Source organism: Bos taurus, chromosome 10 (genome assembly GCF_002263795.3).
Source record: "Bos taurus isolate L1 Dominette 01449 registration number 42190680 breed Hereford chromosome 10, ARS-UCD2.0, whole genome shotgun sequence".
Lineage (NCBI taxonomy): Eukaryota > Metazoa > Chordata > Mammalia > Artiodactyla > Bovidae > Bos > Bos taurus.
Genome location: NC_037337.1, coordinates 85,106,222 through 85,131,157, shown reverse-complemented (window position 1 = coordinate 85,131,157; position 24,936 = coordinate 85,106,222). Strand labels below are relative to the sequence as shown.

The following is a 24,936-nucleotide window of genomic DNA, read 5'->3' as shown; positions in this document are numbered from 1 at the left end:
TCCCTGGAGTGGGGAGAGAGAGGAAGGCAGTGCCCCTGACAGCCCAGGGAGTTGATGTTCTAGGCACTGGCCCTGGACCTTTGGGTTGCCCTTTCTACCTGCCAGTGTCGTTGTAATGATACACTGTGTTGATGCAGAACATTGGGGATATTTCCCACTGTTCATACCAGCATCAGTTTCTTGTCCTCTCTTAGCAGACCTCTGACACCGTTCCCTCAACTTTAATCATTCTTGTGTCACTTGTATGAATTCTGCTCTATCTGCATCCTACCACATGTCACCATTAATACTTTTGTCATGTCCACACACCATTTGTGCTAGTACTTATTTTTCTTTAAATCAACTCTAAAGGGAAGCTTTATATCACAACCATAAATAGAAAACCAGTGCTCTTTGTCACAGAAGGTACTGGTAAAAATATTTATATATATGAAAACCAAACAATGTTATGAAATTCTAGCCAGGTATTACCACCTGCCAAACCTCTGAGATGAGGCCTAACCTCTCCTTGTTAAGTCTAAAGAAGTATAAAAGACACATTAACGCCAATTTGAGGCTTTGTCCTTGACATAATCAGGGTTGAAAGAGAACTGAAAAGAGAATGTTATTCAATTCTGTAAAAAGAGAATGTTATTTAATCCTGTGTCCATGCATCCACCTAATATCATCTTGGGGTCATAAGTCCACACGTAGTGACATGCTGCTTTAAGACAGGGAGTGATTTAGTTCCCATTTTTGCAGATGGGAAGAGGGTAGAGAGACAGAAAACATTACAAAGATAGTTTAGAATGGAGCTCAAAGTGGCACCTGGCCCCACCAGGCCACCCTACCCCAAGAATCCCTCTTGGATATACCCAAGAAGACAGGTGGCCTGTGGGGTGGGACGGGCAGGTTCCCTCCATGCCCCAGCCCCACCTCAAGTGCTTGGTCTCATTCTGAGGGCTCCCAGGCCCTCAAGCCTCTCCTCTTACAGGCAGACTAGCTGTGGAAGGGTGTAAGGTCATAGCACAGGAGGCTGTGCTGGGCCAAGCAATGCAGGCAGGATTAGCCGGGGCTTGTGAGCCCCTCGCTGGATCAGACTTAGTGTATATGACTGTGTGACCGCACTGTGGGCTCACTCCCCTGTTCTCGTCCCCCATAGACTTCCCAGAAGTTCCCAAGGGTGCCTCCTCCCAGAAGAGAGTCCCCAAATGAAGAGAGGCTAGAGCCCAAGAAGGAAGAAAAAGAGACCAGAAAGGAGGGGGAGGAGGAGATGCCAGAGACCCAGGACAAGGGGGAGCAGGAAGAGGGGCGAGAGCGAAGCCGGCGGGCAGCGGCTGTCAAAGCCACACAGACACTACAGGCCAATGAGTCGGTAAGTGTGGCCTTCCCTGGGGGAGCCCAGGACCAAGGAGGATGGCTGGAGCTGGGCCTGGGGGTGTGGGAGGGAGGGCAGAACAGGAACATGACGATGATTGTCATCATCGTGGCAAGAAGTGCACTAAATATTTTACGCTGTTAACTCATTTAATCCTCATAAACCCAGGTAGTAGGTACTGTCATCATTCCCATTTTACAGATGAGATTGAGGCCCAAGATAAGATAGCTAGTAGGCAGCCTGACTCCAGAATCTGCTACTAATTTTATACTATCCTGCTTCTATATCTGAGACACAGAGGAAAGAGACTTTGTGAAAATCCAGAAGGTGTGTGGGAGGGTTGGGAAGCACTCCTGACTTATAGTTCAAACAGGGCTCCCCCTAAGAGAGCTGCGTCCTTGACAAAAGTGTCTGAAATGGAGCTGAGACAACGGGAATAACAATAATGGTGCCTCATTCATGTCTGCAAAGTGCTTTCCTGTTCATCATCTCATTCATTCCTCATAATAACCCCATACAGTGTTGACGCCCACCTTGCAGATGGAGGAAACTGGGTTCAGAGATGCTAAATGACTTTAGTACAGTGTTTTGTCCACAACATCACAGACTCAGAAGCAAGACACACTGGCCAGAGCTGTTCCTGGCCCCACAAAAGACAGGGAGAGGGCCCCACAAGAGACAGACCCCTGGGAAGGCTTTGCTGGCAAACTAGTATGAGAGTCTTTGTTAGTTTAACTTGTATACTTACACACTTGCAGGAAACCCCACTCCCAAACTGTAGACACAGTGGTTTGCTCCCTTCTGAGCCTTGGTAGCACTCCTTTAAGAGCTGTTCTTTATATACACACTCCACTGAGTTCTGCTGAACTTTTATGAATGCTTTTCTATGGGGTTTGATCCAGTGCATGCACGTGTGACTTCTAATGGACATCTGGGTCTCTCATATCCCAAGGTCCATGGTTCGCATACCCTGAGCAGCACCTCTCCAGGTCTACACCAGGTGTCTTGTGCTCTGTGTTACCTGCTTGGCATTTCCCATGGTGGCCCCTATTGTCATGAGCTAGCTGCCTGTGTGTCTGTCCCTTCAGACTGAGTTCTCTGGTGGCAGGGCCTTCTGTCCCCTCTATACTCTCTGAGTGACCTGACATGTTACATAGATTTGAAGATCATTTATGGAATAATGTCACAGACGAAATACTGAAAACGTGAAGCCATGTCATTAATTAAGCAAGACCCCTGTCAGATGCATCAGGAAGTCCTATCTTATAGAGCTAGGGCTGTCCCACCAAACTACTGTACCAGCAATTTGTAAAAACGGAGCTGGTCAAAGATGGATTGGGCTTCCAAAAAGACACTGAGTGCCTTGTCATTGGAAAGATTCAAGAGCATGCTAGGGGGCCACTGTGCAGGAGTGCGTGATCTTTACAAGCCTGCTGTTTGCTGATGTTCCAGAATTTGGGATTCTCATTTCCCTAAATCTCTCACCTCTCCTCTTTTGACTCTCTCCAGGCCAATGACATCCTCATCCTCCGAAGCCACGAGTCCAACGCCCCTGGATCTGCGGGTGGCCAGGCCTCAGAGAAGCCAAGGGAGGGGCCAGGAAAGTCACGAAGGGCACTACCTTTTTCAGAGAAGAAGAAAAAAACAGAGACTTTTAATAAGACCCAGAATCAGGAGAACACTTTCCCTTGTAAAAAATGCGGCAGGTAAGACGGCAGGCCAAGTCTCCACCGGAACCTGGTGGGTTGGCTGAGGTTGGAGGAGGGGCGGGCGGCCATTCCTACAGAGAAGTAGGAGGAGTCACAGCTTGCGCCTCGTCTCCTGATTGGCTCAGGGGGTTTCCAGGGCAGTGACGTCGCTAGGCAGCTTTTAGAAGAGGAATGATGTCACTGAATCGGTAGCCTTTGTTGGAGGGTGGGGCTAGGCCACGTGGCTCCTGGCAAGCCAGAAGGGCCAGGGAGCCCCTACTGCACGCACGCACGCACGCACGCACGCACACACACACACACACACACACACACACACACACACGCAAGTGCTCACACACACACTCAGACACGTGCAAGTGCTCACACACACAGACACACACACACACTCAAACAGACACGTGCAAGTGCTCTAGCCCTATGGTCTCAGTGGGGGAGACAGACCTGACTGGAGCCCCTCCTGTTCGGCTACAGGGTGTTTTTCAAGGTGAAGAGTCGCAGCGCCCACATGAAGAGCCACGCGGAGCAGGAGAAGAAGGCAGCTGCCCTGAGGCAGAAGGAGAAAGAGGCCGCGGCCGCTGCAGCCACTGCGGCCGCCTCCCCGCACCAGCCGGCCCTGCGGGAGGAGAGCGGTGCGGGCGAGAGAGGCTGAGGCCTGGAGCTCCGGAGCCTGCGGAGGGAGAGATCGCGCGGACTTGTCTCTGCAAAACGAATACAATTCAATAAACGGCCCTTTTTATTTATAAAGGTCCCAGGAGCAGTGTAAAGGGCTGTAGGATCCAGTTCTCTTGCATTTGGTCTGTCGGAAGTTTTCCTCCCCGCTTTCCAGAAACTAGGAAAGTCCCTGCTCGCCCGGGCTACCCCTGGGGAGGGGCCCCAGCGCCACAATCTCAGCACGCAGCCGCTTCCGTCTTTGTTCCCCCTGCTCCCCTCGGTCACCATGGAGAGCAAAGCACAAGTGCGCCCCCTTGGCAGCATTCACCTCCCCCCAGGGGACCTGCGCAGGCCTGCCCGAAGTCCCAGAAAGGGATTCCCTGGGAAGGAGTGTGGTGGCTATCTCCGAGAGGGAGCTCAGCCTGGCTGCTCCGGTAACTGTGTCCTTATAGAGGCCACCTCCTCCCCAGGAGGGAGGCTGCCAGAACGGGGAGGGTGGCAGGGAGAGAGACCAGGACAGGTACCCATTCCTGGTCAGCCTGCCGGGGCAGGAAGGTTTTCTCGGATGTTCGGGAAAGGAGCCAGTGCTCCTTGCATGCTCTCAGCCTGCTGAAGGGAAGGGACTGTGCACAATTTGCAGAGTTGCTCCAGGGCTAGGCCTGAGGGAGCTTCTGACAGGCCTTGGCTTTTCTGGTTTCCCACCATTTTGCCAAATACCTTTAGGCCCTGGAGGCTGCTAAGGGAGCTTAGCCTAAGCCCAGCCTGCTCCTCCTTGGTGCAAGTTCCCTGCTTGCCTTTGTTCTGCCCTCGGCAGCTGCCACCTTAACCCCACCGTACCTGGTCTAGCTGATATCCACAGCTCAGCCCTCAGTTGTGCATGCTGGAGATTTCTGGATCCTTCCCTGGGAGGGGGAGGCCTCCTAGCCAGATTGGACAGGAGCCTTCATTCCTTGACTTGTGTCATTTGGGAGCTATTTATTTATTCTTAATATTTAATTTTTAACATCCTCTCAGGGACCAGGGGCTTCCTTCTTTCCAGAGGCCCAAGTGCATTTATCCCAAAACAAGGCACCTTCTTGGCACCCCCTCCCCCAACCTCGTATTTCCAAGACCCTTAAAGTCCCTTGCCCCGTTGCTCTGGAAGTTTTGCCAACAGGAATGATAGTAGCACTGAAAGCAGGTGGAAGGTGTCACCAAACCACAGGCTAGCAGGGTGAAGGGAAATCAAATGCAGTTCTTATTGCTACCTCTTCTCCCTGCTGAACATTCAAGTTGCCTGAGGGGATTGGCTGGAAGCCAGAATTCTGGTTTTGTTTCTGGCTTGAATAAGCCATATTTGGCATGGAGTCACTGAAGTGAAAGGGCTAGAAGATTCAGGAGGCCCCTTCACTTGCCAGCCCCATAGGAGGGCTGAATTATTTCTCTGATCTTTCTATTCAACTTTAGTTGTGTAAAAAGAAGTTCCAAGTGAATGCAAGTATATAACAGGTCTACATGTTAGGAAGGAGCCAAAAAGTATTCATTCTGCTATTCTTCTGAGATAGCCTAAAGGCATCATATTGGTAGCTGGGAGTGGGGAGTTTTGTTCTAAACTATGCACTATCAGGTTTTGGGGTTTGTTTTTTTTTTTTTGCATTCATTTCTGTATTAATATGGTTATACAGGAGCCCAGCTCTGGGAGTGACAAAATTCTCCTTCCTCAACTCCTGATGACTAACTAGACCTCTAACTTCCCAGTGAGTTTCTTCCATAGGTTTCTACATGCTCAATAGCCCAAGATTGCAAAAATCTCCTATACCCTCCCAAAACAGGAAGGTAGCAAATTTAGGCTCTTTTCTAAATCACGTGTAATATGAGTGCCTTCGCAGCTTTGCCCCAAAGTGCTACTTACATTTCCCGAGGTTTTTTTCTATTTAAACTGCATTTAGTTTCAGGCCACTTTTTGGACATGTGGTAACAGAAACCTCCTTTGTCTAGAGTGATTTTCCTCTTCTAAGCTCACAGAGACAAGAGCAGGTGAATATAGATGGAGAAAATCAAGATGGTACCTCTCCGTATTAACCCCACCCAACATCGAATTTTAAATTAGGTTTATGTTTCAGAATGAATTTATATCTAGAATGCAGTGTAAAAGGTGAAATGTTTAGCGAACAGATGAAGTTGTGGCACATGACCTGCCATAAAGTAGGTGCAGCCACAGAAGCTGGCATAGGTGTATCCTTTATGGTGCTTTCTCCCTATGAAAATGTTCGGCTTGTATTTTTTTTCTTCTACTCAAAACTCTTTGCTTTAAGAAGTTAAACAATAAACACCTTCAGCTTTATAAGGTTCTCCCCACACCATCTCACATATCCATCTCTCAGCCTCCACCTACACTCAGCTAAGGGCATGAAACTAACCTAGTGCCTGTGTTCTAGACCATCTCTGAGGTCTCTTACCCACCCACGGAGACAGTGCTTCAGCACTGTCCTCCATGCCTTCAGCCGCCCCCCTCACAGCTAAGGTACACACCCATCCTTTCTGCTGCCCACTTCCACCCTGGCACAGAGGTCGTGTGCTGCTTATGTCTAAAGGGATCCCATATATTTAACTGCCTCAGTGACCTAACCTCTTCTCACATGCCAGATGTTAAGATGAAGGAGGAATACAACGCATATTCAAGCCTCAGCTATTTAAATGTTTTTATTGAGGCTCACTTTTCTTGGATGGTATTTATTACCATACTGGCAAACCTAACTTCTTAGGTTTACAGGAAGTATGCATATTTTTATAAAACAATTGTATGTCCTCCCCATATTTTTGCTGTGTTAATATTTGCCTCTAACAATTTGCAGCTGTTTCACCTTTTCCTCATTTGTCTCTCAGTCGAAGGCCTTGGAGGGGACAGAGCACAGGAACAGCCTTGACAGTCTGTAATTATTGTACAAATATTTTAATAGCATATAAATAAGTATATTCCTTTTATTTTGAAAAAAAAAATCAGACACTGCCTTCTGTGTGTTTGCTGCCTGTGGCACCCTTTTTTAAAAAGACTGTTACATATTAAAATAGTGTACATATATATAAATATTACCTCTTTTGCTGTACAGTTGTGATAGACCAGACTGAAGATTTTATTTTTTGTGTGCTTTTTATAAAAAAAAAAATTAACACACTAAAGAAAATCTTGCTGATGTGATTGTAATGTACCTATGTAACTTATTTACTTTTGAATGTTCTTCTGTATCTTTAAACCTTTTATTAAATAAGGTTTTAAAAATTCATAGTTGAATGCTGTGTCCTTTAGGGGAGATTTTCAACCATCTGGGATTGACGTAAATCGGCCTTGGTTTGCTTGCAAGGGATTACGTGAAATTTTTGAACCATAAGCATTCTGTTTTATCAGTCCATTGTCAATGATGCCAGGACAGGGGAAATAACACACTAGCGTTTGCTTGGCTACAAAGGTTACTTAATAGATCTAGATCTTACAAAATTTTAGAAGAAAAAGGCTCAACTCAGTGTCTGACAGGAAAACACTGCACACTTCCAGCGTTTTAGTCTTATTGGGATGAAGTTCGCGGAGGGTGCACAGTGCGATCGATTGGCTGGTACCGCATCTGTTTTTGAACAGAAAACTCCGGGAGTTGGGAGTGGACAAGGAGACCTGGCGTGCTGCAGTCCATGGGGTCGCAAAGAGTCGGAAATGACTGAGCGACTGAACTGGACTGGTTGAAGGAGCGACGTGAGTTAAGTCTTCCTTGACAGACTCATATCATTTTCAATGCACTCCAGAATTAAACTTTTAAACACAGTGCTTTGTTTAAAAAGGAAAAAAAAAAATCTGGAAAGTGTGAAAAAGGAAATGCGCCATCAGAGAACGCTCCGCGAGTCCCTTGCTAGCACCATGGCAACCGCAGGCAGCCGGAGCGTCAGGGTCTGGAGTCTTCCAGGCCGCCGTTGCCTTGGCTACGCTCGCGCAGGCTTCGGATGCGGGGGCGGGGCGAAAGCCACTCGCCGGCCGGCCCCGCCCCTCGCTGCCGCAGTAACGCCTGGGCTGGCTGCGGGTCAGTCAGGCCGGCAGCCTCTCCGTTCCGGGTCAGCTCGCCGCAGCCCACGCGCAGCCCCTGCGGCCTGCCTTCGCCGGCGCCGCCTCTAGCCTCGCTTCCGCCTCCTTCCCGCGCCTCGGCTGCTGGTGCTCAGGGTATCCGACTGTCGTCGCCGCCCAGAGGGGTGTACCTGCGCCAGTGAAGAAGCCGCTCTTGGGCTGGCCTCGCGGCGACCTCTGGACAGTCTCCCCCTGCAGGGGCGGCACAGTTCGCAGTCTGCAGAAGAGCGGCTCCTCGCGCGCCTGAAGGCCGAGCTCTGACCGCGGAAGCCGGGTTGATGCCAGGAGGGGCAGCAGCGAGTGGCCGGCGCCTGAGCTGCGGAGAACGGGCGGCCACGCCCCGGGATCACACCCCGGCGGCCTCTTCAGAGCGCGGCGTCTCCTGCCATCTCCGCCTGTCTTCCCTCCGGGCCTCTGCGCCGAGACGCGACACCCTGCCTGCAGGTGCGGGACCGGGCCCGCGGATGCCGATCGGAGACACAAGATGGCGTTGGGCGCGTGACTGAGCATCCCCCAAGTTTCGCTCCGAGGACGTGGAGGACGGACGTTGGTGGGGGCAGTGAAAGGACGAGAGCCGGATTCTGGTGTCGTTCGTTAATTGTGATTGCGTGAAGCTTGACTCCTCGGGCAAATTGCAGGGGAGTGTCCGCTGTCGTCCTAAGTCCTTTAGCACAGGGAGCCACAGTTTTGACTCGTATCTAACCCCCTGATAACCCAACTATCAGGGGCCCTTGATAGTTGGGGAAATGGCGATGACACTGTTGGAAGACTGGTGTAGAGGGATGGATGTGAATTCCCAGAGAGCCCTGCTGGTCTGGGGGATCCCGGTGAACTGCGATGAGGCTGAAATCGAAGAGACCCTCCAGGCTGCGATGCCCCAGGTGCACTATCGAGTGCTTGGGAGAATGTTCTGGAGGGAAGAGAATGCCAAAGCAGCCTTGTTAGAGCTCACTGGCACTGTGGATTACGCTGCCATCCCCAGGGAGATGCCGGGTAAAGGAGGGGTCTGGAAAGTAGTCTTTAAGCCTCCGACTTCCGACGCTGAATTTCTAGAAAGGTTGCATCTCTTCCTAGCCCGAGAGGGATGGACTGTGCAAGATGTTGCCCGTGTCCTTGGGTTTGAGAACTCCTCTCCAGCCCCAGGCCCAGATATGCCAGCAGAGATGCTAAACTATATTTTGGATAATGTTATTAAGCCTCTTATAGAGTCCATATGGTACAAGAAGCTGACGTTGTTCTCGGGGAGGGACATCCCGGGGCCTGGGGAGGAGACATTTGAGCCCTGGCTGGAACACGCTAATGAGGTCATTGAGGAGTGGCAGGTGTCTGATATAGAAAAGAGGCGGCGGTTGATGGAGAGTCTTCGAGGCCCTGCCGCTGATGTCATCCGCATCCTCAAGACCAACAACCCAGATATTACCACCGCCGAATGCCTGAAGGCACTTGAGCAGGTGTTTGGAAGCGTGGAGAGCTCCAGGGATGTGCAGGTCAGATTTCTGAACACTTACCAGAACCCGGGAGAAAAATTATCTGCTTATGTCATTCGTCTGGAGCCCCTGCTGCAGAAGGTGGTGGAGAAGGGAGCCATAGATAAAGAGAACGTGAACCAAGCCCGCCTGGAACAAGTCATTGCGGGGGCCAACCACAGCGGGGCCATCCGAAGGCAGCTATGGCTGACCGGGGCTGCGGAAGGGCCGGCCCCTAACCTCTTCCAGTTGCTTGTGCAGATCCGTGAGGAGGAGGCCAAGGAAGAGGAGGCGGCAGCTGAAGCCGCCCTCTTGCAGTTAGGCCTGGAGGGGCACTTCTGAGTCCCGAGAAAACGGACTTTAGTGCAGACCTAGATCACAGCTGCTTTTCGTGTTTCTGTGCTGTCCTGCAGGTATGTCACCTAGTGGTAAAGACTTAGTGTGATTTTCCTGGGGTAAGTCAGGCCTGCATATTGACGTTAACATTGGTAAAACCTTGCAAGCGAGCACCAGAGCTGCTGCAGTACAAGTGAGTCATGTCAGCCACAATGCCAGGGAAAGGCTTGGACAGTGCAAGTTGTCAGTGCTGCAAGCTGTCATCATGGCATCATCATCAGTTGTGAAAACCATGGGAACTCGTGACACTTCCCAGAGGTAACTGAATGTGAAATTGTGTGTTCAGAAGTTTAGTGCATGGCATGGCTCACACAGGAAGTGTTGAGTAAAAATGTGAACTGTTGTTATTACTACTCTTGTGAGTAGTTTTTGTGTTTACTGTAAATTGTTCCTGATTTATATTAATGGAAAGAAGTGTGAATTAGATATTATTCAACTTTCCAGTGCAAATTTCTCATTTTTCATCTTTAAACATCTAGATCAGTTTAACTGAGACGCGTTCTGAGGCTGTAAAAGGAGGTGTTAGAAATACTGCACTTACAGAGTTGTGTATCAAGTCTTCACTGAACAAGATAGGAATAGAACAGGGAGGTTAATATGAACCAGCTCAGTATCTATTCCCCCATTTCAAATCTTTATCATTGAAGAGTAGTTTACCTTGTTCATGCTGGTTCTCAGTTTGAAGTTATCAAATACGTGTTTATTAATAAAAATATTTTTTAAATTCTCTTGTCTTGTTTTTCTGACATGTATGAAAAATTTCAGTGTAATTAAGCTCTATGATCTTCTTAGGAAGACTTCGCCATGTCACTGAAAAAAACCCCAAACCTCAGTTCTTTTAAGTTTTATATCATACTATGTAATTTGAAGTTGCAGTACCTTTCAATATATTCAATCTTTGCATGTTTTCTACCAGAGAAGTGTTTGAAGGCAAAATCAACTAAATATTAACTTACTATAAACTAAATATTAACTTACTATAAAATGTTAGAAAATCCTGAAATGGAGTTTAGGAGGTTATCTAGCAATGCTTCCCCCGCACCCCCCATGCCCCCACCCCCTGCCGCCCTTGTAAATCTTTTTTCAGCTAAAACTGTTTCACTGCAGGAATAATAACTCATCATACTTGTATAAAATTGATGGTTCAGTATCACAGCAGTCACTTATATCAAGAGGATATAAAAAGAGAAATACAACTTAAAACATGTTTATTTGGTTCTAGAGATTCAGTGACTGAAGTTGTCCATCTTTTGAAATTCTAGTAAATCCAGAAGTGATTAAATGAACATAAGAGTTCAGTGGAGTTTTCCCATAGTAACAAGGCTAGCTGGTCTGTGTAATGATCACAAGGTAAACTTATTTATAAAGGCTGATAATTGGTATATGGTATATTTTTGTATGGGTATATTTTTCTGTACACTCATTCATGTCCTCACTTACCATGTCTGTTCCTCCATCTTCCTTTCTTCTCTCAACACACACGTCACATCTTTGACCCCCACAACACATTTGCAGACCTTAACTCACCTCCACAAGCATGTCTGCATCCCCCTCTTCCCCACTCATAACCTCCTCCTCCACTCCCACAGGCTTGGCACTGGTACACACTCTCCTCACCTCTCACAATCCTGTCTTCACACACTCACTCCCACCTTCTCACCAACATGCCATCATAAACATACACCCTCTTCCCACCATACACATATACACATATTACACTCATAACAAAAAGAAGTAATAGGTTCTTCATGTTTTTTACCCAATATGGACATACTTTATCCATATATAGGGATACACAATATCTTTTTATGGCTGCAGAATTGATTGCATTTTAGGAGGGAAAGTCATCACTTAGGATTCTCTCACTATAATTGCATATATCTACATATACATACACACATACTAATGCAATACATATATATGGCAGAAAACAATGTCAGAATTCTAGATGTTCACCCTTTATTCTAGAAAACAATGAACTGAAAATAACGTGCTATTTATGATCTGAATTAAGGTTTTCTCTTTATAGGCTCAAAATCTGCTTTATAAAGGAGGACAACAGCAAGAAACATATCCTCATAATCAAAGAACTGTGGAATAAAGAAGCAGAAACTGCAATACAGTCCCATTCTGTGACCAGAGTTACATTTGACAGCATAGAATATGTGCTGGGAAAATGTGTAATATCATTGCTATTGCTGGGTTCTTCCTGTTTCTTGTGTATCAGAAAAGAGCTAGCCAACACCAGGCCATTTCAGGCAACAAATCAAGGGCCTATCTGCCAAGCTTAACCTTGTACACTTCTGGAGATGAGGAGAGGACTAGCAACGGCCAAGTGCAGTAGTAACTTGCTGTCTCTGGAAGTGCTTCTTCCAGGATCTTAAGTCATTTGAAATGGTGCCCAGAGAACTGGGTAAGACTTAGAAACCTGAGAGAGGAGTAAACTACTGAAAAATAATTTTAGCACAAAGAAATGAGTCAATCCCCCCTTCTTTTTCTCCCTCTCACTCACACACAAGCTGTGTGGAATGTCATCCAAAGACTGAATTTCTTTGGAACTGAATATCATTGAGAGTTCACATAATTGCTCTATATTAGTTAAAACTAATGGACAGTAATCAAAAAAGATACAAATAGATTTTCTATAAAATAACACAATTTATTACTGTTTTAAAACAAGTCTCACAAAATAACATTCGGAAACTCAACATTTCTAAATAATTTAACACAATAAGTTTAGTCATAAAGTCATGCTACAAAATTCCTGCATATAAAAGATTATTACTAAAGTATTAATACATGTTAAAATGTTCTTCAGAATGGAGTTGGTTCTAGAAGCCAAAGATTCTGGAATGATGCTCATGACCATGACTGACACCCTGGGAGAAGGAGCTGCCTGTATGCATATTCTCTACAGCTACCAACTCACTGGTCTTTTGATATTGATCCCTCTAGGCAATAGCACCTCAGAGGCAGGTACCCTGCTGATCAAAAAAGCAAAGAACATCCCACCGTTGTAACATTAGCCACAACTTAATCTAGCCAACATCTAAATTAACTTTTTAAATCTAGATGTAGGAAAGATAACTCACAAAGTTTCCATTCTGAGTAGCAGAATTCTACTTAATAAATCCCCCAGAGGGATGACTTCATGTAGCAGACATGGAAGATGACACCAACTAGGGAAATAAGGAAATCCTGACTCTGATTATGATGACACAGAACTACTGCTCCGGTGGGCTCAGAACAAGCAAGGATGAACTTTAATTCTCTAATATCCACATGCAGGCTGGGTATTTACCCATCTGCCCTTTGAGAGTACTTTTCACCAACATCCAGTTCATTTTAAAGTGCAAATCGACTGTAAAATAGCTTCCTCTCCCTCACCTCCTTGTTAAATTTGCTAGATCATAATTTTGTTGGCTGGTTCCTTCTAACCAGCCCAATATGGGAAATTAACTAGAATCCAGTTATGACTCCTCCAAATGTCAAGTGAAAATTTATCTTAGGTTAGAAAAAGGTAAGACTCAGTCTACTTGTTCATTTTCTTTCTTTGTAGTCGCTGGTTGATAATAAGGCAGGAATGGAGATATAAATGAGGGATTTCTAAAAGTTCAGTGATTTTTTAAAAAAACATACCCTTAATTTTTTTTTTTTATTGCACTTACTTTATAGTTAAAAACACTCATGCTAAAGTGAAGATAAAGGAATATGGTCAAGTTAGCTGTGTCAGAAGCACCAGCTCTGCTGCACTGAATTTGTTTTATATTCAGTTATTTACAGACATATTAAGCAGGCCAAATAAATAAAATGCATGCCAAAGGAACTGATTTCTGCTAAAGGATAACTTCCAATTTAACAGTTATTTTTCTCCCTTTGCCAATATTTACAACGTAGGGTCTCTGTGAACAGACAATTAGATTGCAGTTTAGACAATCAGACTACTCATGATCAATGCTTTGACACTTCCCCCCAGTTCTTTTTTTTTAAGTTAGTCACTTAATCCAACCTTTCCAGGCCCTACGCATTTTCCATTTTGTCCTAAGAAAAATCCAGCTGGAAGATTCTGGGTCACATAGACAACTACCTTCAACTCAACTTACACATCACCAACTCTGAGGATAAGTTAACTGTTAAGATTCATTTCTTACTCCTCCTCATTCTACTTGAGGCCAACTGGTAAGAGGTATCAGAAGCGTCTATTCAAGTCAAATTTTCTCTTTACACAGGAACCACATTAACATGTCTTATACCACCTCTATTTGTGGAATAGATCCAGTAACCATACCAAGTTACTGGGCAATTATGACCAGACATTCTTCTGATCACATGCAAAGTTAGTGTCTATGCCAGCTACTTTCATATATAATTACCAAATTTTATACAATATTTTTCTGTATTTAATGACTGCTACAGTCTACAAAATTTGTGCATTATTGGACAATGAATAAAGAATGAACACCTAAAGAATGATGATCTGTTTTCTACACTCAAAATGTTAAACTTCAGAGACAAAGCAAAATCTATCATAAAATTGGATTCTGTTGATAGTAAGGAGAGGTAGGTTAACACTTATTGTCCTAAGTAAGAATGCTAAACAATAAAAGTAGAGACCCTGCTGAAAAACATAAGTTGAGCCTTCCAGCCCTGAGTTTCTAATGTTACATGAAAATTATTAAAAACAGCATTACAAGGAAAACACCAGTGACCATTTCCTTCTATCCATGATTATCAAATATATCACCTCTGAAACAACTCCGGTAGCATATGACTGCTGCTGCTGCTAAATCGCTTCAGTCATGTCCGACTCTGTGCGACCACATAAACAGCAGCCCACCAGGCTCCCCCGTCCCTGGGATTCTCCAGGCAAGAACACTGGAGTGGGTTGCCATTTCCTTCTCCAATGCATGAAAATGAAAAGTGAAAGTGAAGTCTCTCAGTTGTGTCAGACTCTTAACGACTCCATGGACTGCAGCCTCCCAGGCTCCTCCATCCATGGGATTTTCCAGGCGAGAGTACTGGAGTGGGGTGCCATTGCCTTCTCCGAGCATATGACTACAGAATGAAAATAAATGGACCTTGGAAAAAGGAATGTTTCTACAAAGCACTGGTTCTTAACCAGGGGCGAATCTGTTCCCAACCTTGTGCCCCACAGGGCAGATGGCGATGTCTACAGACACTTTTGGTTGTCACAACATGGGAGAGTGTTCTACTGGCATCTAGTGTGTAAAAGCCAGAGATGCTGCTAAACATCCCCTACTACAAGGAACAGCCAGCCATACCCTGCAACACTATCCAGCGTAAAATATTAATAGTGCCAGGTTGAGAAACTCTGGTTTAAAGGAACACACTCCTATTTACAAAGAACACAAAAATCTTTCAAAACCTGACTAGGTAATACAATATAAGCTTAGAGTTAGGGAGCATAGGAAAGCTGAATTCCTCAGTAGGCTATAATAAAATTTCCTGTGAAAAATTAAAATACTGTACTGATTCCCTGGTAGCTCAGCTGGTAAAGAATCTGCCTGCAATGCAGGAGACCCTGGTTCAATCCCTGGGTCAGGAAGATTCCCTGGAGAAGGGAACAGCTACCCACTCCAGTATTCTGGCCTGGAGAATTCCAGGGACAGAGGAGCCTGGCAGGCTACAGTCCACAGGATCACAAAGAGTCAGACACAACCGTGACCTTCACTTTTCACTTTCACTGATTCCATCACTACAGGAATAGAAGAAATTGAATGATCCACTAAAATGGCATTATGTCTTAAGCAAGGAACACAGAATCCACTTCAAGTAGGTCAAATATCTAATCCTAGAAGCATAAACCAAAGGCATTTACTATCAGCTAAATTTGCAGCAGTAAAGGATGACATAAAGAATTAGTTGAAAGAATATTCTGAACTTCTTCATATACCTTATCTTTCATTTTCTAATGACATGAATTCTCGCTCTAATTCTAAGAAAAGGATGCACAGAAGTCATTCAAATATTTGCTGAGTGAAACTGAACTATAAATTGTGTGTGAAATTAACACAGAAAAGCACCTTACACTTCTCTGAGAACTACCAGTGATTAAAAGACATTAAGAAACAAGGAGATAAAGCAATTATCCTCCAATTAAAACTTTTTTAAAAAAAAGGAGAAAAAGAAAATTAGTTTCTATACTACAGAATTCAAAAAAGTCAATCATCAACAGTGTAAGCCATTTTATAAATAAATTCAATATGAAGTCATTCATTCATTCCCTATTATATTCACTTCCAGCATAACTTTTGAAAATACATCCATGCATAGCAATATGGCTTCAAACTTACTTACTAGATGAAGTGCAAAGTACAAGAAAAGATCGTCTTCCCTCTTAGTTTATGGGCCTTAAATATCACCAAGGGTAATTCTCATTGCCTATGGTTCAGAAAAAAATACTCAAAGGCTCTGAATGTATAAGCCAGTCAGAGCAAAGATTTCTTCCTATCAAACTAAGGAAGAGCATAAAGAAGCTAAAAAAGCACTAGACTTATTTAGAATTGATTGTCAAAGCAGTGGGTCCCTTTTGATCAGAGTGATTCAGAGAAATCATGTAGTTCCTACTAAAATAGCTGCAAACTTCTGAAAGCCAGGACTACTTTTGTTTCTTTGACTGGTTTTACATAAGTAAATGGGGAAATATTAATAGCAACCATTAATAATCTCTGGTTGAGGGACTTTAGGCACAATTTGGCAGAGGGCCTCTTCTTCTTTTTTGCAGTCTATCAGTGACCCAGTCACAGACTACTATGGACTTCATCTGGATTACTGACTACCATATCTTGCATTTTCCAAAAACAAATTTTTCTTATATGATAAATTCTAAACTCTGCATCCAGCTATTGCTTTGCAGTTTTGAGGTTAAATCACCTAGTATCCTTCACAGAAGAGGCAATCCTTAAAAATATTGCCATTTGCCTGGGATTCCATAATGAAACATCTTTTCCTTCCACAACCATTTACATAATTTATTTTTAGAGCTGTTTAACTTAAACATTTCTAAAAATATACTTTGAAATACTAAATTTGACTTATTGAAAGATACCAAATCCAGTCTTTTAAGTTCTTTACCTTCACAACAATTATTTCTTTCAACGTGACAGTCAACAGACCGAAGTTATTAGGGCAAATTTTAAAAAATATGAATGGCCAACATTTAAGCTAGGAATTCAAATATAACTACTGCTTATATACATTTCCTTATTTAACAAATAAGGAACTATAAACCAAAAAAGTGTGCCTAAGATTAGGTCCACATGTGTAATAAGGCCAAAGTACAGGTCAAAGGAGTGATCATGACAGTCATTTTAACCACTGACCTGGATCACAGAACAATTGGCTGATTGTGTACAGGACTTGAGTGGACATGCAGGTCAACACAACGTAAATTCCAGTTGACAATGCGCACACTTGTGGAACAAAAGATAAGTAAATACAACATGGGCTTATAAGGCCTCCAAGGTACTCATTTTTCCTTTTTTCACTCTAACTTTTCCAATTCGACTTTGGTGTCTTGATTCTAGGGCTGCTGCTGTAATTCTAAGAGGAACTCTTCCCGAACCAAAGGCATGGCATATTTGTGCTTCTGAGTCATAAAGAGATGGACCTTCAGGAAAGATGGCCTACAGATTCAATAGTTAAGTATATATATTTAAATGTCTGGCCTAAAACAAATCTAAACAAACTGAATAAAGCAACACATTTCTTTTGTTATTAAAAATGACTGGTCTATGAAGGTTTCAGTAGATGGGGCCACACAGTATGTAACTGGGACTGAAGACAAAACCTGAAAATGTGTAGTTTCTAAAAAGAGAACTAGAATATATAAGGTTGGTGTTGTTGTGGGGGAGAGATACTGAATAGGTTTAAGAGAATAAAAGATAGGAATGAGAGGTCTAAGAACCATTTGCCCCACACAGAATCTTTAAAATAAACAACTATACAAAACTTATCTATTCTTATGACATTTAAATAAGTTAACACAAAGTGGAAAACGTAGTGTTAGTTATCTTCTTCCTCATCTTCTTTAATTACTGGGGTACCTAAAAATGAAAAAGAAAATTATTTCTGGTCATTCTCAAGAGATTGTGAAATTCTACATGAAAATATTTTTTTGTAAACCTGAGGATGCTGTGAAGTGTGCTATAATAAAATGATACCACAAAATAATCTTTTCAAGTTATCTAAAAAACCTCTAAGAAGAATTTCCAAGCTGATTAGGTAATTATAAATATTCAGCTCCCCAAATGAAGAGCTGCAAATAAAAACACCTACAGGTACCAGGCAGAAAAATAAGGCCCTATAACACAAGAAAACGTCTGTACATTAAACACAAAGAAATACTCATTTTTCACAATAAGATATGCAATCCCAGTATTGCCAGAATCTGAATTTCCATGTTACTCCCCCAGATATTAAACATTGAGGATAAATTGGAAAAAAATAAAAAGAACCAAGGAACAAAAAACAAAATACAACCTCAGCTCTCACTGGGCAAACCCATTTCTGAGCTCTGGCATTTGAAGCATGCCCATATGGCACCCCACTCCAGTACTCTTGCCTGGAAAATCCCATGGACGGAGGAGCCTGGTGGGCTGTAGTCCATGGGGTCGCTAGAGTCGGACATGACTGAGCGACTTCACCTTCACTTTTCACTTTCATGCATTGGAAAAGGAAATGGCAACCCACTCCAGTGTTCTTGCCTGGAGAATCCCAGGGATGGGGAAACCTGGTGGGCTGCCGTCTATGGGGTCGCACAGAGTCGGACACGACTGAAGCGACGTAGCAGCAGCAGCATAATTTGACCTTAGTCAACTATTCTGTCTTACCTCTTCAATCAGTCACCCTCCACTCCGGATAAACTGATCAACTCAACTGTTTCCCAAACTTATCTTGCAAACCACTACACCTCTGGATTCTTGGTTAACAAAGTTCCTCCATTTTGGAATGGCCTTCCCAACACACCTCCCATCTAAGCCCTAGCTTTAATTAAGAACCAACTCCAGTGCCTCTTCCTGTGTGATTCTTCTTTATGGCATTGAGCAGAGTTTTACCTCTCTGTACTTCCCACAGCATCTGTTTATGGGGGCTAGTGAATGTCTTGTTGAAATACAAAGTACACAAACTGTAAGTATGCAGATTGATAGCCGTACCCAAAATGGACATATCTGGTAACCAGCACCCAGATTAGGAAGAGAACATTATCAGAATCCCCTAAACTTCCTCAAGCCCCCTTCTCGTCATTGTCCCCCAACAAAAGGTATATTCTATCCTAATGTCTAACACCATAGATTATGTTGCCTGATTTTGAAATTGGTATGAATAGAACGATATTGCATATACTCTGTGTTTGGCTTCTTTTGCTCAACAATATGTTTGTATCATTCATGTACATTGTGTGAAATTATAGTTCATTCATTCTCATTGTTGTTTAATGTTCCATTGTACGAATATGTCGTAATTTATTTATTGTTGGTGGGCATTTGGGTTGTTTCCAATGTACAGTTATTAAAATAGTGGTGCTATAAGCATTGTCATACTGCCTTTTGGTAAACATCCATACTCTTTTCTTTTGGGTATGTAACTAGGAGAAAATCTGCTGGGTCATAAGGCATGTGTATGTAGTGCTTTTGTAGATAATGCTAGTTTTCCAAAGTTATGCCAAGTTATGTTGCCGTCCAGCAGGTTATGAGAGTTCTAGTTGCTCCATTTTCTACTAACATTTGGTATAGTCTGTCTTTTTCATTTTAGCTCTTTAACATCTCTCACTTTTTCTTACAAGCAACTGAAGAGGAGCAAAAATAGGCTTGTTAGTAGCCATGGCCATGTATGTTCTATCTCACTGGTTTAAGGTAGACCAAGGTCATTCTTCCAGGGGCTCCTCATACCGGCCTGAAGGCAATACTTGGTCCAAAAGGCTAAATATGGCATGGTCTATTCAGGGTCTACATAAGAGATTCTTTTCTATTCTTAATGGAAGAGATTCACTTTCTGTGCACATTCAGAAAGGAAGATAAATGATTTCAAATAGTTTTGGAGTCTAACCAAAGTCGAACATAAAAAGGCTAAAGTCCAAGACTCTAACATACCCTCTCTTTTCTGCTATTTTATTTTAAATTATGAACATTCTTTCATATAGGTACAATATAAATAATTTAAAGAATAACAGAACCAATTTTTATATATCCATCATCCAATTTAAGAAATAGAACATCACCAGTATCTAAGAAACCTGTTTGCCTCTTCGTGTTTATTCCTATACCTCTCACAAGAGGCAGTCTACAGTTTTTGTTATTTTACCCTTTGATAAGTGACCAGAGGGAAAAAAGGGAACATACTGCATGAATGGCTTCCTGATAGCACCACTGGGAGGAGGAGTGACCCAGAGAGGTCTGTGACTTTTATCATTTCTAGTTTTTAGATGACAAAAGAAGAAAGTTTGGTAAGGTGAATTATTAATCAGTAAAATGACAAAAAAAGCTATTAAGTGGTAGAACTGGGACTTGAACCCATGACAAAAAAGCTAATAAGTGGTGGAACTGGGACTTGAACCCAATCAGTCAAGGATTTTTCTTGACATTGTCACCTATCTTAGGTATTGAGTGCATGTGCTCAGTCACTCAGTTGTGTCCAACTCTTTGTGACCCCATAGACTGTAGCCCGCCAGGCTCCTTTGTCCATGGAAATTTCCAGGCATGAATACTGGAGTGAGTTGCCATTTCCTTCTCCAGTTTTAGGTATTGGGAAACTAAAATTAGGGAGGAGAAGGAGAGAAAACATTACAATTTTGATCCAATTGTGAAAAAGCAACTGTTTACTATTTATGTCTAATTATTTTGCAATATAATATCTTTGGGACTTGAGAATAAACCCAGATTTCTCATAAGCTTTTGGTTTAGGGATGATCCTAGAAGTTTTTCATCTCATTCTGGCCCAAACTGGGACCATAAAATTTCCTATGGACAGAAATGGTCTTGGAGAAGAGAGATAACCTATCATTTGCTTTAGTTTTGCTGCTTTTCATGATTCCATGATACAAATTCAATTCTTATACCCAAAAAATATTTCCAAGCTGGCCCACAGTCACTCACCATCTAGCTTTTTCAGTTTGGGCACTCTCTTGGTTGCCTCTTCAACCCAGTTCCCCTCAGCAGAATGTTTCTCTTCCAAGGGATTGCCTACAAACACCAGGTCTTCTAGGCATGGCAGTTCTGCCAGCTTCACAAATTCAGCTACAAGTGAAAAGAATACATTACATATTAAAATGGCAAGTTTTACCGTTATGATTTTAGGGGCTGAATTCCAATACCACTAGCTCTTAGTTTGTGACTATTCAGAACAACTTGTTAGGTTTTGAAGGAAGTAGGGGAAATTATACCATAGGAAGCCATTCTCTGAAGACATTATAGAAAGGGTGACATACCTCTTCTACCTTTGTGTTAGCCTAAGGATGGGATACAAAGAAGAAATGAGGTTCAGAATCAACAAATCAACCTCCAGTGGTAGGTCTTCTCTATACTGTATGCATCAGTATCAGCTAAATTAAACTGCCTTTGTCTCTGCCCATCCCTTCATCTCTGAATACTTCAAGTCTCTACTGTAGAACGTATCACACAGTTTTCAAATTATTAACTCATAAACTAGTCTTGCCCACTAAGCTGTGAACTCCTTGAGGGCAGGCATAGTGTCCTATTCAATTATGTATCTCAAGAGCTTGGCATGGTTCAAGGCACACAGCAGGGCTTTAAAAATGCTAAATGGATGGTGTACAACAAAAAAGAAAAGCAATTACATGTTAAATAAGTCTTCCATCTAAGAATTATTAAACTGATTCCTTTTAGCCTTTGGACAATAATTGAAATTTTTTTCCATGATTAATAGGACTAGGACCTTACAATCATTTCTAAGTAACTATTTAAATGTAAATGTCAAGTGTTTAGATGAAATATAGGAACTCATATAGCTATTTCCCTCTGTGCTGAGAAAGAAATGTCCTCAATTGTATCTTGTTCCCTACTGGGTTATTTTCTATAAACATGAGGTAGAAGATTAGCAAAGAGCCAGCCTCACCCCAGTCTTTCACCAGGTTATTAGACATGTAGAGAATCTTCAGTTTCTTCATTACATGGATCCCTTTCAACTTCTCAATAAAATTGTAGGAGATCCACAGTTCTTCTAGTGTGTCCCCTACTGCTTCCTGAAATAGAAAGCAATTTGATTTACATGCGTTTTTAAAATATAAAAATATAAAGACAATGGCCTTCAGAGAGAACTGAGACCCTCCTGTCCACTGGCAGGAGAGCTGAAGGCTGTATGGGAGTTTTTTCTCATTAAGAAAGCCATGTAGAACATTTTCTTCCTTTCTTCAAACTAATCTGAACTAAGAATAGCTACTGAAATCATCAAGAGGGGGAATAATAGTACTATTTAATTGAACAGTATACTTTTCAAATTACTTCCCTATACATGGTATTATTTGATCCTTATTTAAAATAGGAAAATCATGTTATTTAATTTCTAACATAGATTAAGGGCTTTTTCTCAGATCACAATGCTATTTTGTTTTTGACCACATCACGCAGCTTGTGGGATCTTGGTTCTCCAACCAGGGATGGAACTTGGGCCCACAGCAGTGAAAGCTCAGAGTCCTCACCACTGGACCGCCAGGAAATTCCCAACAATGCTATTAGATAGTAGACCTAGGAGACTTCCCTGGTGGTCCAGTGGTTACGACTCTGTGCTTTAAGGCAGAGGGTGCAGCATATGAGACTAAGATCTCACGTGTCACAGGGTGCAGCAGAAAAAGAAAAAAAGTAGACCCAGGTCTAAATTTCAGGGTGTTTTTTTCCCCCAATATTTGTTATGAAAACTTTCAAACATAAAAAAGTTGAAAGAATATTATCGTAAATATCCGTATATCCACTACAGGTTCTACTGTAACATTTTACTATCTTTTCCTATCGCATATCTGTCCATCTATCCATCCTGCTACCTCTCCATCAATTCACCTCTTTCTTTTTCTTTTTTTTGATGTATAAAACTCAAAATCGATTGTTACAATATAAAGATTATATCATACTGACTCTTAAATGCTAGATATAACTGATGGTAGCACAAAACCTTTTCTTTCATATACAAAAGACAAAATGTAATGATTATTTGTTCCTTAAAAAACAAAAATTACTAAGCAGAATCAATTCAACGTTCAAGGTCCTCTTTTTTTTTTTTTTTCCCTTTTGGCTGAGCATGCAAGATCTTAGTTTCCTAACCAGGGATTGAACCTGTGCACTCTGCAGTGACAGAGTGGAGTCTTAACCATTGGACTGCCAGGGTACTCCCTCAATCCCCTCTTAACCCAAAAGAATTTACCTACATCTGCATGCTAATGTCTAGAATGTAGGACGCAGGTCTATGTTCTGGTACTTGTCAATTCAAAGACTATAGGAGAATAAATGTACTCTGGATAAAGATCATTAATGCATTTTCCATACAGATGGAACCAAGGGGAAAAGCTGAGAATGGAGTGGCCTGAGTTAGTTCTGTGTGTTATCCCAAGGCCCACAGTTTATCTTAATTTCAACTTTCTAAGTAGAAGAAACAACAGTTTCAAAGTAAAACTTTTAAATCAGTCCATTCCAGCACTTTATTAGAACTCAATAGCACCCCACTCCAGTACTCTTGCCTGGAAAATCCCATGGACGGAGGAGCCTGGTAGGCTGTAGTCCATGGGGTCGCCAAGAGTCGGACACCACTGAGTGACTTCACTTTCACTTTTCACTTTCATGCATTGGAGAAGGAAATGGCAACCCACTCCAGTGTTCTTGCCTGGAGAATCCCAGGGACGGGGAAACCTGGTGGGCTGCTGTCTATGGGGTCACACAGAGTCGGACACGACTGAAGCGACTTAGCAGTTTATATTAAAACTTTGTGATTTAACCAGCCTCTCTCAGGTAAATTCTGATACCTTCTCTCAAAGGATCTAATTAGTATACCATATATAGCATCAGTCTTCAGATAATTTAAACTTTGTTACATACATTTTCATTGCACTGCGTCCCCATCCATCTCCTATCTCCAGTTTAGAACGTGTGAGGCAGCAGAAAAAAATAGTGATTAAATACTAATTAGAAAATTTAGGCTCAATTCTAGGGTTCTTCCACTTATTTAGTGTCATTTTACATGTGCAGGTGAGGACTCCTGGTCAGTTTTCACATCGCCAACTTGATCAATTCTCCAAATAGCCAATTTGCTGAATTTACTCTTTTACTGATATAGAATAGTTGGGACAAAGTAAATACACATTGAAGACTGCGATAACTATTTACAGACCACTTATCTCGGCAACAGGGTTTAATAGTGTCTGCTCACTATACTTGGACACTTTACATAACTATCTGAGCCTCAGTTTCTTATCTGAAAATGAAGATTGAGGATTCTTTATCTTAAAATGAGGATATTATCTACTTATGAGTTTCAAGTGAGATAATGCATGTAAAGAGTCTGCTATATAATTATCAATACTGGATAATTATTAGGAATATTGGGGAGTGCCTAGAATTTAAGAAGAAAAAGATAAAGCAGAAACTGGGTAAAAAATATGTTAGGTCAATTTCCAAAAGAAGAAACATAGCTAACAAATAAATATATAAAAAGATGTTCAAAATCATACAGATTAAAACAACATATTGTTTCTAACATATTGACAGATATTAAAAATATGGATAATACTCATGGATATTGAGGGTGGAGGGGGTAACCCTCATTTTTATGCCACTGATGCCAGTGGAGACTGGCATAAGCCCCATGGGAGCAATGTGAGGTACTTGTCGAAATTTAAATGCACAAAAATAACCTCAGCTTTTCTATTTTTAGGAATCTAGCCTACGTAAATATTCAAACAATTGCTAAAGGATATATGTAAAAAGGTGTTCACTACAGTATGATATGTAATAGCAAAAAAAAAAGAAAGAGAGAGAGAGAAAGACCCCCTCCCTTAATAAAATATATGGAAATACTCTACATGCTCAGCTGTATTGGAATAGTTAAACACATTGCCGTATATACTGATAAAGTAGAAAACAACGGCTATGGAAAAGAATGTATTAAATCTGCCTGTTTTTACATGGAAGGATATTCCTGATTAAAAAAAAAACAGGAAAAATATGCACAATATATCAGTACAAATATAACATACATACACTCACACTTGCATGCACATACACATACGCAGATGTCTGTTTCTACACA

The 24,936-nt window shown here is 42.4% G+C and overlaps 3 protein-coding genes across 9 annotated transcripts in view; 2 read left to right on the top strand and 1 right to left on the bottom strand.

Moving 5' to 3' along the window:
* MIDEAS (mitotic deacetylase associated SANT domain protein) overlaps positions 1 to 6,978 on the top strand; it is a 72,539-nt gene extending 65,561 nt beyond the window's left edge. For 5 of the 6 annotated variants that reach the window (XM_059890936.1, XM_005212120.4, XM_059890935.1 and 2 more), the window contains 3 exons: positions 1,142 to 1,354; positions 2,867 to 3,063; positions 3,538 to 6,978. In XM_059890936.1, coding sequence (XP_059746919.1) covers positions 1,142 to 1,354; positions 2,867 to 3,063; positions 3,538 to 3,715 — 588 coding nt within the window. In that variant the 3' untranslated portion in view covers positions 3,716 to 6,978. The remainder of the gene's footprint in view (positions 1 to 1,141; positions 1,355 to 2,866; positions 3,064 to 3,537) is intronic. The other variant, XM_059890937.1, reaches the window with a different exon arrangement.
* A 762-nt stretch (positions 6,979 to 7,740) lies between these two features.
* PNMA1 (PNMA family member 1) lies at positions 7,741 to 10,393 on the top strand. Its single transcript, NM_001104991.2, has one exon. The coding sequence runs from the start codon at positions 8,551 to 8,553 to the stop codon at positions 9,610 to 9,612; it is 1,062 nt and encodes a 353-aa protein (NP_001098461.1). The 5' UTR covers positions 7,741 to 8,550; the 3' UTR covers positions 9,613 to 10,393.
* Positions 10,394 to 12,304: 1,911 nt separating this feature from the next.
* DNAL1 (dynein axonemal light chain 1) overlaps positions 12,305 to 24,936 on the bottom strand; it is a 40,672-nt gene continuing 28,040 nt past the window's right edge. The window contains exons 7-9 of one of the 2 annotated variants that reach the window (XM_059890560.1): positions 21,760 to 21,886; positions 20,781 to 20,921; positions 12,305 to 17,732 (exon numbers count right to left, since the gene is read on the bottom strand). In XM_059890560.1, the coding sequence (XP_059746543.1) occupies positions 17,692 to 17,732; positions 20,781 to 20,921; positions 21,760 to 21,886 (309 nt within the window). In that variant the 3' untranslated portion in view covers positions 12,305 to 17,691. 2 annotated transcript variants of the gene reach the window in all.